Below are 13,908 nucleotides of genomic sequence, written 5' to 3'. Positions count from 1 at the left end.
TGTAATGTTTGCTATGTGGCGAAGATAGAAGAGTCCATTTTGGTTTTCCGGGTAGAACATCGAAAAAAGGATGTTCAATATGGAACCCGCAAATGGGCTTTTCTATTTCGAACCCCGGCGGGCGGCCAGTCTCTACTTGTGCCGATAGCTGTAGGCAGTATATTTTAATCCTATTTGTCAGGTCGAGAATTAATGGGCGAGATACGGAGGGGGGGGGGGGGGTCGTGGCGAAAATTGAAAGGGGAGGGTCATACCGTGAATTTTGACCGAGTTTTTCAAAGTTTGCTTGATGGAGTAGAACAGTGTAAGGAGCTTATAAATACTGTCCGCCGAACAATGGAGAAAAGCGAAAAAAATAAGCAATATGAAGTGAATTTAGGACTCGAAGGGTTTTAGCGTTGGTCAACGGACAAAAACTAATTATCTCTCACAAATATGTGCATATGTTTATAAAATATTTCTTTGATAAATGGTAAGTCCAAAACTTTTATTTACGAGGCAGATTAGTTCGTTGATTTCTTAAATTTCAATTCAATCCCTACTATAACTATATTAAAGTTTTAATTTGCTCATGATATTCAAGTTTTAATTTGTTCACAATATTTAAGTTTTAATATGTTATCAGAGTTATAAATATTACGGGTGGCCCGTAGGGGAAGAGGAAGATGCGGTTTTCTCGCCCTTACTAATTTATTAATATAATCTTTGATTAATAATAGAAGCTAACTGCAGTCAGAAAGGTGACCATAACCGAAAGCTACAGGGCCGTCGAGTAACTTTTGCCCCGGGCCCTAAATTCCGTATTGATTTTCCGTACAGATGGTAGCAGTATTGGCCCGTGGTTCTGTCAAAATATGTATTTTTCAAAAATAATACAATTTCAATGATTTTGCTTAGGTGGGATAATTACCAATCAAGAATCAAGAATCTTGCTAGCGGCCATTGATTATAACGATCATACAAATAGACCGCAAGCCCGTTCGAAATCTGGCGAACTTCAATACAGAATGTTTTGGAGCAAAAAATCGAAATCATACAATATTGGAAAATTGTATGAAGCAAAAACCTATTCTTATATTGATTCATTGACGGAGATGGTGTTTGACGTCAAAAAGAATTATATGGTTACTAAACACTTAATATTATAACACTTTTTTATATTAAAGTTAGATGCAATGTACTTTTTTCATTTCAGGGTAATATTTCTGATCCAAAACTAATGGATGAGACCGATCGTTATATTTGTAAACATATAAGTTTACAAGAACAAATCCCGTTTAAAAAAGACGTTTTAGCCTAACATAAATCTAGATTTTAATTTGAGGCAGGAAGTTGTAAAGTACAATGATTAAAATATTTTACAGGCGTGATGATTGTTTTAACAATATTATTTACTAGCTGGGTAGCCCGTCCTTCGGCCGGGCGCCAGCTAAAACTAAAATCCCGTGAAGACTGTTTCGGCCGGGCCCCAGCTAGAACTAAAATCCCGTGAAGACTGTTTCGTCCGGGCCCCAGCTAGAACTAAAATCCCGTGAAGACTGTTTCGTCCGGGCCCCAGCTAGAACTAAAATCCCGTGAAGACTGTTTCGGCCGGGCCCCAGCTAGAACTAAAATCCCGTGAAGACTGTTTCGTCCGGGCCCCAGCTAGAACTAAAATCCCGTGAAGACTGTTTCGGCCGGGCCCCAGCTAGAACTAAAATCCCGTGAAGACTGTTTCGGCCGGGCCCCAGCTAGAACTAAAATCCCGTGAAGACTGAGTCATAAACCAAACCCTTCCCCCCTCCCAGCGCAGCCGCTAAATTGACTGAGGCAGAAAAATTTTGGTTGTATAGGTGTGATATGTAGGTTGCAGGATTCACGGTACCGTTCCAGGGGAAACATACATTAATTAATTAACTAAATTGGAAATCGATGAAAATTGCGCGACTCGCTGCGTTTGCGCCATAGGAATAGCTGTGATGAGGAGGTCTATAGAGAAACAGACGCAAGACCGACAGAAGACACTAAGGAATATAGTATATAGCAAAGATTAGGTATTTACATTTGAAATTTACGCTAACACTAAACAACTTAAGCCAGCGTCGTAGCCAGGATTGGATTTCGGAGGGGGGTGTGCCCCCCTCCCGTATGTATGGCAACATGGTTTTTTATGTCTCGAGTAGCGGCTCTGCTACACGAATTCCTACTCCATCTAATAAATTGACCATATCCAAATTCATATTTTCCATTTTATCCATGGTTATAGACTCGCCAACCAATATCAAAACGTGGCAGTGACGTAGTCAGGGGGGCACATGCCCCCTAGAAACGTATGGTCGTACGTACAAATATTTTAATTTTTTTTTCAATGGCGTGCCCCCCCCGAAACAAAATCCAGGCTTCGCCACTGAAACGTGGGACAGATCTGATAATATTTCTACAAAACCCGTCACGCGACTGCTATGGGTTTTACTCAAAAATACCACGTTACCGAAATGACCCTTTCGAAAAACATCGAATGAACCAAAGACTATATACAGTGTGTCTCAATTTGCTCGATCAGGCCATTTTTCTCAAAATGTATTTATGCTAGGGTTCTGAAATTTTCAGGGTTTATTTGTTAGGTATGGAAGGCTTTGGTTACTAAATTTCAGAAAAATCGAACGATTTTGTGCCGTTTTGGAAAATTTATTTTTTCACCGGTAGGTGTCACGCAAAATGTTTCAATAGAAAAGTTGTAGGGCATAGTCGAAAGTGTAAAAATAATTTTGGTTCGGTTGAAAAAGACCTATTTTTCACTGAGTTTGGAGGTCGGGGGAAAAACAAGTTGTACTAGCAGGCAATAGCCTTTAACGTAAACAATCGTGCATAATCACAACACACATGTACATTTATTTTAGGGAACTTATGCTTTCAGCTATGTTAATGAAACTTATTACGTTCAACACCTAATTAGACAAAGACCGCGTCTTCCATTTCGACGTGGTTACGAGTAAGATCATCAAACAAAGATTAGTAGACCAAAAATTAAGCTTATTTTTCTTCTGTTGTTTTTTAACGTGAAATATCAATTGTCCGAGTAGTATTTAAAGCGTTTACATTTCAAAGTTAAAACATTATCTCAGCTTGGCCGATTGTTGTCCAGTATGCCTCTTTACACTCGAGATCAGCGCGCTCATATGCTAGAATTATTTTACGGAGAAGGTCGTCGTAATGCTACTCTAGTAAGTCAGTTATTTAGACGAAGATTTCCCAATTGCAGACCAAGTCATACGACGGTTCTTAGAGTGGTCAGAGATAAGGGAGTGTGTCTACCGATAGGGGCCCCTGCGGGCGGGGGAAACGGGGGTGAAACAGGCCCCTGTGGGAGTAAGCATTCCCCCCATTTTGCGTACATTTTCGACAGGTCAAAAGGTTAGGTCAATAGGTTAGCTGATTTACGATGTTACCCTGGGTCAATAGGTTATCTATGGTGGTGACACGATGTTATGCAAACAGCCGTTAAATGGGCCCGTCATAGTTAATATCTGGCGTGGTAACCCATTTTAGGTCAAAAGGTTAGCTGATTTACGAGGTTAGATGATTTACGATGTTACCCTGGGTCAATAGGTTATCTGCCCCTACGGCGGTGTGGACAACGATGTTATGCAAACAGCCGTTAAATAGGGTGAAACAGGCCCCTGTAGGGGCCCCATTTGCGGCAATATTCGGCGGGGGTCAATAGGTTAGATGATTTACCCTGGGTCAATAGGTTATCTCCCCCTATGGCGGTGTGGACAACGATGTTATGCAAACAGCCGTTAAATAGGGGAAACGGGGGTGAAACAGGCCCCTGTAGGGGCCCCATTTTCCGTACATTTTCGGCAGGTCAAAAGGTTAGCTGATTTACGATGTTAGCTGATTTACGAGGTTATGCCACCTCATAAAACCTGGGTCAATAGGTTAGATGATGTCGCTATGGCGGTGTGGACTGACACGATGTTATGCAAAGAGCCTACCCCTCATAGTGAATGTCTGCCCCCCTGTCTTTCGAGTTGGTTGGTTTTCGCCGACAAACACTTTCGGGCCCCTAAGGGTAGCGTAAAATAGCGGGCGGTCATCGGTAAAAGTGTTTTGGAAAAAAAGAGCAGAGTGTATACAAATTATAAGGTTTTATTTATACATTCAAAGTTACAGTACATTAAGCGGATGAAAACGCTTAAAGATAAAACAATTTATTTTTAATATATTTATGGTTGGTAGATACCATAGTAAACAAATTGTAAAAGTTAAATACACAAAACATATTTTGGTTGGCCACTGTTTCTTTAAAATCGTCAATAATTTTAAATGCTGTTACGTAATTGGACGCATAGCGGACAACGGTATCATACCTTTCATGTTCATCCGATAGAAATAAATTGTTGGGTGCGCATGGTTCTTTATACAATATTTCGTAAATTTTACGATAATTATCGGTTATAACGTAACCCATTAATTCAAAGAGTTTTTGGTTCACTTTAAGGAGTTGAATGTGCGAATTAATGAAATATTTGAGTCTGTCCAATTCTCGAGTTTCCGGCGCTTTGATTACGACCGACGCTTCGGATATCGTACTTTGCAAGGTTAATTCTTTTTGGTCAGACATGGCGGCGGTCACTAGCGCGTCTGATAACGGGAACGGTGATCGAAAGGGCAGCCTTTGGGGATCATTTATTTGTTCCCAGTGCCCGTATAAATCGTCCCAGGCGCGCGAAGACATTTCAAAGACCTGGTGTGTGATTTTATTGCATAGAGCTACAGATATATCGAGCTTAGACGTAAAACCCGTAGTAACGAAAAGCTCGGATGAAAGTGAATACCGAGGGTTAACTTTCCGCTGAGTCGGATCAAATTTAGACATTTTAGTGGGCCCAGGAACGTTATCTACACAGCTTCGTTTAGACATGATGCTCGAGAAACGGTTTGTAGTGTACTGCCGATGGATGACGGGGATGAATCCCTTATATAGCGATAATAATTTGATGACGTAATCAGGATGACGTAATGGGTTGACTCAATGACTCACGCGATTAGTCAAATTTTGCGGTGTTATGTGTATAGCGACGGCCATATTGGTAAACCAAAGAGATAGAAATTCTACAAGTCCCATAAAAAGTAAAATCAACGCGATTAGTAATGCGTTTTTAGGATTGTTCGCGATAAGGCGAGTAACGGGAGAGGCGGGATCGTCCCTATTCGGTAGGGCTGGTGGAATCATCTGACATGATGTTATGCAAACAGCCAGTAGCTATAAACCCGAGTAATGGGCCCCCTACGGCATCTGTCAAACACTTTTCTTCTCCACGTGCGAGTGGTGTTATGAAATAAATCCAAATAGTTCAATGGGTCGAGCCTTTTGTGTATCTATTCATAACTATTTTCACCGACAAATACTTTCCCCTAGTAACATTATTTTCAAACACTTTTACGATGCGCAAAGCTATCCGTCTTACGGAATATCGGCCCTAAGGGGTAAAGGGTAGATAGAGGATGGCCCTTGCCCCCCCGCGCGTAAAATAGACACAGCGGGTGTCCCCTCTCGCTAGCTAAAAGTGTCGTTTTTACATCAGGTGTGGATTCTTCGCGCTAAAATGGTTATAACAAACGATTGTTCCCACCAAAAATGTAAAATCCGTCTCCGCTGTACTCGGATGAGGACGTAGCCATTTAAGTTTTTATCAATTTTTATATTTTTAGCTTGGTGATGTATTCCAAAATTAAATGGTAACCACGTATGCGTAACAATTTCAAGATGCAAGATACTCGAGAATGGTAAAATAGTCTATATTTAAAGTTAAAATGCGAAAACTATATTTGTATAGTCGAAATTTATTTTAACGTATTAAAATAAAAATTCATCTTTCCCATCATACATACACCATCTAATCTGGAATCTATGTTTAACAATTGGAGGAATTCGTGTTTACGATAGGCTCTTTTTTAACGTAACTTAGTACATTGAGTATTTTGAAATATTTTAATATCGGAATTTTTTTTATGTATTAAAAGTAGAGTTAAGATGCTTTTATAGTATTTTCTATGTATTAGCATATCTGAACTTGCGGTTCAATTTTGGGTACATGGACCACTTACACGCTAATGATATTAAAATGAAGTTTAAAAATATTTCCATTTGAACGAGTCCCTCTTTTTATATCCGCAAAGTACTGAACGATTCTTTCTTATGGATTTAAATAGTTCTAACAATAGTACAACTACAACATTTGAGAAAGACACTTTTCCCATTGTGAAAGTGGAATACAAAATAAGAATCACTTCAATTTAAAACGCACTTTAAATTTAAGTATAGACTATTTTACTATTCTCGAGTAACTCTTTTTTTTCTTTAAAAGCTGAAGAAATATTAGAAACGACATCAGTGATCAATTAATTGTTTCCGAGTATGATAGACGATTTTTGATATTAAAGAGTCATTTTTCAAAAGTAAGATTGTTTTCGGTTATTTTTTTTTAAAGCTAGCTTAGAAATCACATTATTTTTATATATAATTATTTAGTTGTAATGTTAATTCTTAATTACTGGTAGCCTTCACTAGAAACTATTATAAGAATTATATATGAATTTATAACCAAGCGTGTATTTACCACTAGTGAATGCAATATCAATTGAAGAAAGACGGAATCACGTCATTATTAAGAACTGGTGACTACTTCTGTATATATTGTGACGGTTCAGTTTTTCATGTTCCAACTGTCGGAGGGCTAGCATGGTACTGTGACGGATACTCAATCTGTTTGAAGTACCGTAAAGCTGTTTATTTCCAATCAAAAAGAATTCTAAGTATAAGAATTCCTCCAGGTGTATTAAAAGCGTTACCACGCATATATTTGTGTTTAAATTGTGATATGTTGGGCACTAAGAGAGCAGCCAATTTGTCATATTGCGAAGTAACTGGTGGATGTTGTGTTTTTCTATTATTTTTCCACCTATATTTGGCGTATTGAAAGCTATTTTAACGTATTGAACGTAGAGTCAGGGGTTTTTATAGTATTTTACTACCTATATTTACATTTTGGAAAGCTATTTAAACGTATTGAGCGTACAGAGTATTTTGCATTATTTATGGTAATAAAAGGTAATTATTGTAGAAAATAAAAGATATTTTAATTAAAACATTTCGGTGATCTATTCCAAAATTAAATGGTAACCCCGTATGCGTAACAATTTCAATATGCAAGATACTCGAGAATGGTAAAATAGTCTATATTTAAAGTTAAAATGCGAAAACTATATTTGTAGTGTTCAATTTAAAAGAAAATTACTTCAGCTTTTAAATAAGATTTTTTTTCTGTATCTTACCTATATCATTTACATATTATTTTTTTATTCTAATTTAACCATAACTTTAAAAACGTTGCACGTCTGATAAGCTGTGTAGAGTACTATTAACAGAGATAAATATTTCTGGGTTCAGTTAATGTGATGATTTGAGTGAAAAATTTGCATATGTTAAAGTTATTGGATTGAAGGAAACTTCAGTGTTTTCAGAGTGATAATTAAGGGAAGTTGCCGTACAATATAGTTGAAAATTATCTTTTTAAGTCTGTGTCCACCCATTGATTATGTTAGGAAGTGAAAAAATTTCATTTAGCAAGCTTTTCTTAAATTTCGGTATCCACCCTGTATCATTTAAAAGCTCAAGCATTGTTTTTATCAAGTTAATTTCAAAAATATCTTAAAACAAGCTTCCCTAAGTCTGACTAGCTCTGTAGGGTAATAATAAAATAGCTAAATATTTTTTGGGTTTAATAATTGTGATGCTTAGTGAAAATTTTCCATATATTACAGTATTAGGTTAGCTAATTATTTTTTTCACCTGCTACCATTCTCAACGGGTGAACATAGAATAACAAAGATAATTGTCCAATATATTTAAAGCCAACTTTCCTTACATTTCACTATGAAAACACTGAAGCTTCTTTCAATGCGATAACTTTATTACATGCATTTTTTTTCTCCAGAATTACAATTATTGAATCGAAAAAAATATGGAACCACCCTAGAATTAACCAACACAGGTATTCAGAAGAGATGGTGTTCAATTTAAAAAAATTACTTTTTTTGGATCCACCCTATATCAGTTATATAAAACCTGAAATAATTTATTTTTTTCAATTCTAATTTAACCATCACTTTAATAACGGTAACTTCCCTTAAATTTCAAACTGAAAACACTTAAGTTTCATGCAATCCAATAACTTTGACTTTTGAAAATTTTTCACTCAGAATCATCACATTAAATGGGAGCCACTCTGTATCGTAAAATTAAAAGCTCAAGCAATTTTTTTTCCAAATTAATTTTTAACTTATCTTAAAACACGCTTCCCTCAGTCTGACTAGCTCTGTAGGTTAATAATAAAATAGCTAAATATTTTTTGGATTCAATAATTTTGATTCTGAGTGAAATATTTGCATATATTACAGTATCAGTTTGACTAATTAATTTTTTTTCATCTGCTACCATACTCAATGGGTGAACATAGAATAATAAAGGTAATTTTCCACTATATTTAAAGCCAACTTCCCTTACATTTCACTATGAAAACACTGAAGCTTCTTTCAATGCGATAACTTTATTACATGCATTTTTTTCCCAGAATTACGATTATTGAATCGAAAAAAATATGTGACCACCTTAGAATTACCCAACACAGGTATTCAGAAGAGATGGTGTTCAATTTAAAAAAATTACTTTTTTTGGATCCACCCTATATCAGTTATATAAAACCTGAAATTATTTATTTTTTTCAATTCTAATTTAACCATCACTTTAATAACGGTTACTTCCCTTAAATTTCAAACTGAAAACACTAAAGTTTCATGCAATCCAATAACTTTGACTTTTGAAAATTTTTCACTCAGAATCATCACATTAAATGGGAGCCACTCTGTATCGTAAAATTAAAAACTCAAGCATTGTTTTTATCAAGTTAATTTTTGTTCAATTTAATAGCGCGAAATAGCTTTGGGAGAGCTGATGTTATCTAGATTAGTTAATCTAGCGGACTGAAACACTAAAATTAACTTTAGCACGTAAAAGTTCCGGGACCTAGCACGTAAGAGCTCGCTTTTAGAAAAATTAACTGGAACGCACTTGATTTCAAATTTAACAATTTAAAGTTTTATTTACTTTGACCGCACATTGGCCACCACGTTATACATTTGGTCGGCGCACATTGCCTGACCGCACGATTTCAACAGTAAAACGTTTCTACCCTTTTTTGGGCTCTAGAGGCGCGAGGAAGCCTTCGATGGGACTCGGTTTAATCTCTCCCGGAATGCTGGGAAATTTCCAAAGAGCGTGCAACGAAAAAGGACCAGCATTCTCGGTGGAAAAAACCCAAACGTTTCACGGGCGAGCCCCGAAATGGCTCCTTACTGCCTCCACCACTAATGCTGATTGACAGCGAAAAGATACAATTATACCAAATATATTCTAAAAAGGTGTTTCACAATAATCATACACTTTGGAAATTTACATCATCAATACAAGCAAAGAAAAATACATATATATACAAAATTAAAATAAACGTGAAAGTCTTAAGTCAATTAACTATACAGTTATAATTTTAGTGTTTCAGTCCGCTAGATTAACTAATCTAGATAACATCAGCTCTCCCAAAGCTATTTCGCGCTATTAAATTGAACATTTTTTGGTGCCGAAACCCGGGATAACTCGCGATAGATTATAGGCTGGACAGTTAGTGTGATATTGAAAAATGGCACAACTTTTGGAAAAACAACGGAAGTCCATACGGGGTGGTGTCACTCGAATCTGCAACCTCATTAAAGACGAGCTTCAAAAGTCAGCGGTAATTTCTGAGCAAAGTATGAGTGATTATGTCGAGCAATTGAACGCGAAAGAGAAAAAATTGGATGAACTGGATAACAAAATCCTGGTCAGTAAAACGACCGAAGATGAACAGGACGAGGAGCTGGAGAAAATGGAAGAATACAGCGACACGTTGGTAGTTTGGCGTGGCCGAGCGCAAAGGTGGCTAAACGAGAAGAATATTCCGCCAAGCATTCCTCTACTACAAGGAGCCAACAGCAGACAACCGGGATCCCAACATTCCGGAGCCATTGATCAGGATACCATCATTACACCCCCAGCAGCAGTTGTCCGACTTCCGAAACTGGAGATCAAAAGGTTCGACGGTCATTTAGACAGATGGCAAGCATTTTGGACTCAGTTTGAAGGAGCGATCCACAACAATTATCCAATATTGATAAGTTCAATTACCTAAAATCTTATTTAAAGGGAACGGCCGAAAGAGCCATAGAAGGGTTAACATTAACGGCTGAGAATTACGAGTTAGCTGTAGGCATTTTGAAAAGTCGTTTTGGTCGTGAAGACCTACAGGTTAGCGCAAGATTAAATAATTTTTTGAAATTAACTCCGGTTACTAAGTCTTCGGACGTAGCCGGATTAAGAGAGCTGCATGACACGTGCCAAATTGAAGTTAGAGGTTTGACTTCTCTAGGTCATATGACGGATAATTATGGGGAATTATTAGCCCATATTGTGGGAGGCCTGCTGCCATTGGATTTAATAGAACAATATACTCGAGGTAACGACGGAAGTCAACCTTTTAGAATAGTGGGGTTACTGACCTTTTTAAATAGCGAAATCCAATGCCGCGAACGAGCCTTAGCCGTTCATAGAGCAGGCCCCTCACAACCAAAAGGCAATAGTATTCAAGAAAAACCTATTGTTAAAAGTGTCCAGAATGTTAGTAAAGGTTTACCTCATAAACCATTTTCGGCAGCCGCTCTTCATACGGGCGTGCAAAGCAATCAGAATAATTTAAGAAATTGTGTTTTTTGTAACAGTTCCGAACACCCGTTCTATAATTGTACAGGTGTTCCACTCCCAGATAAAAGAGCCATTGCTAGTCAGAAACGGTTATGCTTTATCTGTCTCAGAACAGGGCACGCCGCCTTCCAATGTAGGGGTAGAATTCAAAACTGTAGAACTTGTAGGCGCAAACACCACCAAGTAGTATGCGATCAAGGTCTAGAAAAATTAGGAAACGAAACTAAGTCAGGGCAGTGCGATACTGCACCAGTGCAGAATAATCCGATTAAAGTGCAATATGGTGCTCAAAATTCCGTAACCCTAGCCACAGGTTCAGCTAACTCCGGCGTAATCCTTTTGCAAACAGCGCGAGCCGACATAAGTGATAGCTCTGGGAACAACGTCAGGGTAAGATGCATCTTAGACGGAGCTAGTCACCGTAGTTTTGTTAAAGAGGATTTGTCCCGTAAGTTACAGTTGGAGGTTGTCGGTAGCGAAATTATGAACCTTTTTCCCTTTGAAAGTGAGGTTCCAATCAGATCCACCCGAAAAAAGGTCCAGGTCTCACTGAAAAATGTAAACACGGGGGACCAGGTAGATATTATAGCTCTAGAAACTCCTTCTATCAACGGGGCAGTTTTCGCAGTGCCAGGAGAAAGGGTAAAATCGGAAATGAGAGACAGGAATTTAGAACTGTCAGATTTAGTAGGCCACACAAGTGAGGAGGTGAGCCTTCCTATCGATGTTTTAATCGGGGCAGATTATTTCTGGCGAGTAGCGAAGGGACAATTTGAGAGACTGTCTCCAGATCTAATGGCCATAAACACAGTTTTGGGTTGGACAGTGCAAGGGAGGTCGGTAGGAGAAGGGTCATCTGCAGGGGTCAATTCAGTAGCTGTTAACCACGTAGCGTATCAATCCGAGGAAAAATTAGTGTCAGATCAATTGAGCGCTTTTTGGAACTTAGAATCGTTAGGCATACAGGATGGCGGTGAAACTGAAACTAATCAGTTCGAAGCCACTTTGAGCGATTTCGAGAAAAATGTGAATTTGAAAGAAGGGCGCTACGAGGTGGCGTTACCTTGGAAACCCAACCGTGAGCAAATGGGAGATAATTTAGAGGTGGCCAAGAGGCGAACAATTAATTTGTTGCGAAAATTAGAATCAAAACCCCTAGAGATGTTGAAATATGACGAGATCATACGAGAGCAAATTAGATCAGGGATAGTGGAAAAGGTTGATGATCAAGAAAATAGTGTTAAGCCCAACCAGTGTTATTACTTCCCTCACAGAGGCGTCATTCGAGAAGGTAGTGAAACTACAGCCCTTAGAATCGTTTATGACGGGTCCGCTTCCGCGAAAGGTTTTCTTTCCCTTAATAATTGTTTAGAGGTGGGACCTAATTTCTTGCCTTTAGTTTTTAAAATGTTGGCGCGCTTTCGAAAACACCGAGTAGCGTACACCGGCGACGTGGAAAAGGCCTTCCACCAAATTAGCGTAGTAGAGAGAGATAGGGATGCCTTACGATTTTTTTGGATTAAAAGTTTAGCGGGAACAGATAGAAATGAATTAGTGGTTTATAGGTTTAGGCGGGTTCCGTTCGGTTGTACGGCCAGCCCATTCCTGTTAGCCGCCACTATAAAATATCACGCCAAACAATACTTAGACAGATCCCCTAAAGCTAGTGCGGTGTTGGATAGCGACCTCTATGTCGACGACTTAATTTCGGGGGATAAGGAGGTGAAAGAAGTTGACCAAATAATAAGTGAGGCGTTAAAAATCTTAAGGGAAGCTGGAATGAAACTGAGGAAGTTCCATAGCAACTCTAGGGAAATCAGGGCGAAGTGGGGGGAGGAAATTAGGGTAGAAAATAGCGTAATAACCCAAAGCGGCCCCACCAAAAACACAAAAGTTTTGGGCATGTCGTGGAATGAAGCGCGAGATACTTTTAGTTTCAACGTCAACGACATCTTACAAATGTCGGAGAGAATGGAAAATACCAAACGCTGGGTCTTAAAGGTTGTGGCCAAAGTGTTCGACCCCCTGGGTTTATTGTCCCCTTTCACCATCCCGGGTTTCGGCACCAAAAAATGTTCAATTTAATAGCGCGAAATAGCTTTGGGAGAGCTGATGTTATCTAGATTAGTTAATCTAGCGGACTGAAACACTAAAATTAACTTTAGCACGTAAAAGTTCCGGGACCTAGCACGTAAGAGCTCGCTTATAGAAAAATTAACTGGAACGCACTTGATTTCAAATTTAACAATTTAAAGTTTTATTTACTTTGACCGCACATTGGCCACCACGTTATACATTTGGTCGGCGCACATTGCCTGACCGCACGATTTCAACAGTAAAACGTTTCTACCCTTTTTTGGGCTCTAGAGGCGCGAGGAAGCCTTCGATGGGACTCGGTTTAATCCCTCCCGGAATGCTGGGAAATTTCCAAAGAGCGTGCAACGAAAAAGGACCAGCATTCTCGGTGGAAAAAACCCAAACGTTTCACGGGCGAGCCCCGAAATGGCTCCTTACTGCCTCCACCACTAATGCTGATTGACAGCGAAAAGATACAATTATACCAAATATATTCTAAAAAGGTGTTTCACAATAATCATACACTTTGGAAATTTACATCATCAATACAAGCAAAGAAAAATACATATATATACAAAATTAAAATAAACGTGAAAGTCTTAAGTCAATTAACTATACAGTTACACAATTAAAAGATTTCGATTTTTAACAATTTTAAACATATCTTAAAACACGCTTCCCTAAGTCTGACTAGCTCTGTAGGTTAATAATAAAATAGCTAAATATTTTTTGGGAGTCAATAATTTTGATTCTGAGTGAAATATTTGCATATATTACAGTATTAGTTTGGCTAATTATTTTTTTTTTCATCTGCTACCATACTCAATGGGTGAACATAGAATAACAAGGGTAATTTTCCATTATATTTAAAACCAACTTTCCTTACATTTCACTATGAAAACACTGAAGCTTCTTTCAATGCGATAACTTATTGACATGCAATTTTTTTTGCCCAGAATTACAATAATTGAATCGAAAAATTATCCAACTCGGCT

The 13,908-nt window shown here is 38.2% G+C and overlaps 1 protein-coding gene across 1 annotated transcript; it reads left to right on the top strand.

The window, feature by feature from the left end:
- Window positions 1-10,510: 10,510 nt before the first annotated feature.
- Window positions 10,511-12,922, top strand: LOC149923325 (uncharacterized). Its single transcript, XM_090160873.1, has one exon. The coding sequence runs from the start codon at window positions 10,511-10,513 to the stop codon at window positions 12,920-12,922; it is 2,412 nt and encodes an 803-aa protein (XP_090016999.1).
- The last annotated feature ends 986 nt before the right edge of the window (window positions 12,923-13,908 follow it).

This window comes from Leiobunum rupestre, chromosome 10 (assembly GCF_980474605.1).
Source record: "Leiobunum rupestre chromosome 10, qqLeiRupe1.1.hap1, whole genome shotgun sequence".
Classification (NCBI taxonomy): Eukaryota; Metazoa; Arthropoda; class Arachnida; order Opiliones; family Sclerosomatidae; genus Leiobunum; species Leiobunum rupestre.
This window is presented reverse-complemented; position numbering and strand designations above follow the sequence as displayed.

What these genes read in the sequence shown, in the direction of transcription:
- LOC149923325 (XM_090160873.1), top strand. Translation starts at nt 10,511, where the DNA reads ATGACGGATAATTATGGGGAATTATTAGCCCATATTGTGGGAGGCCTG.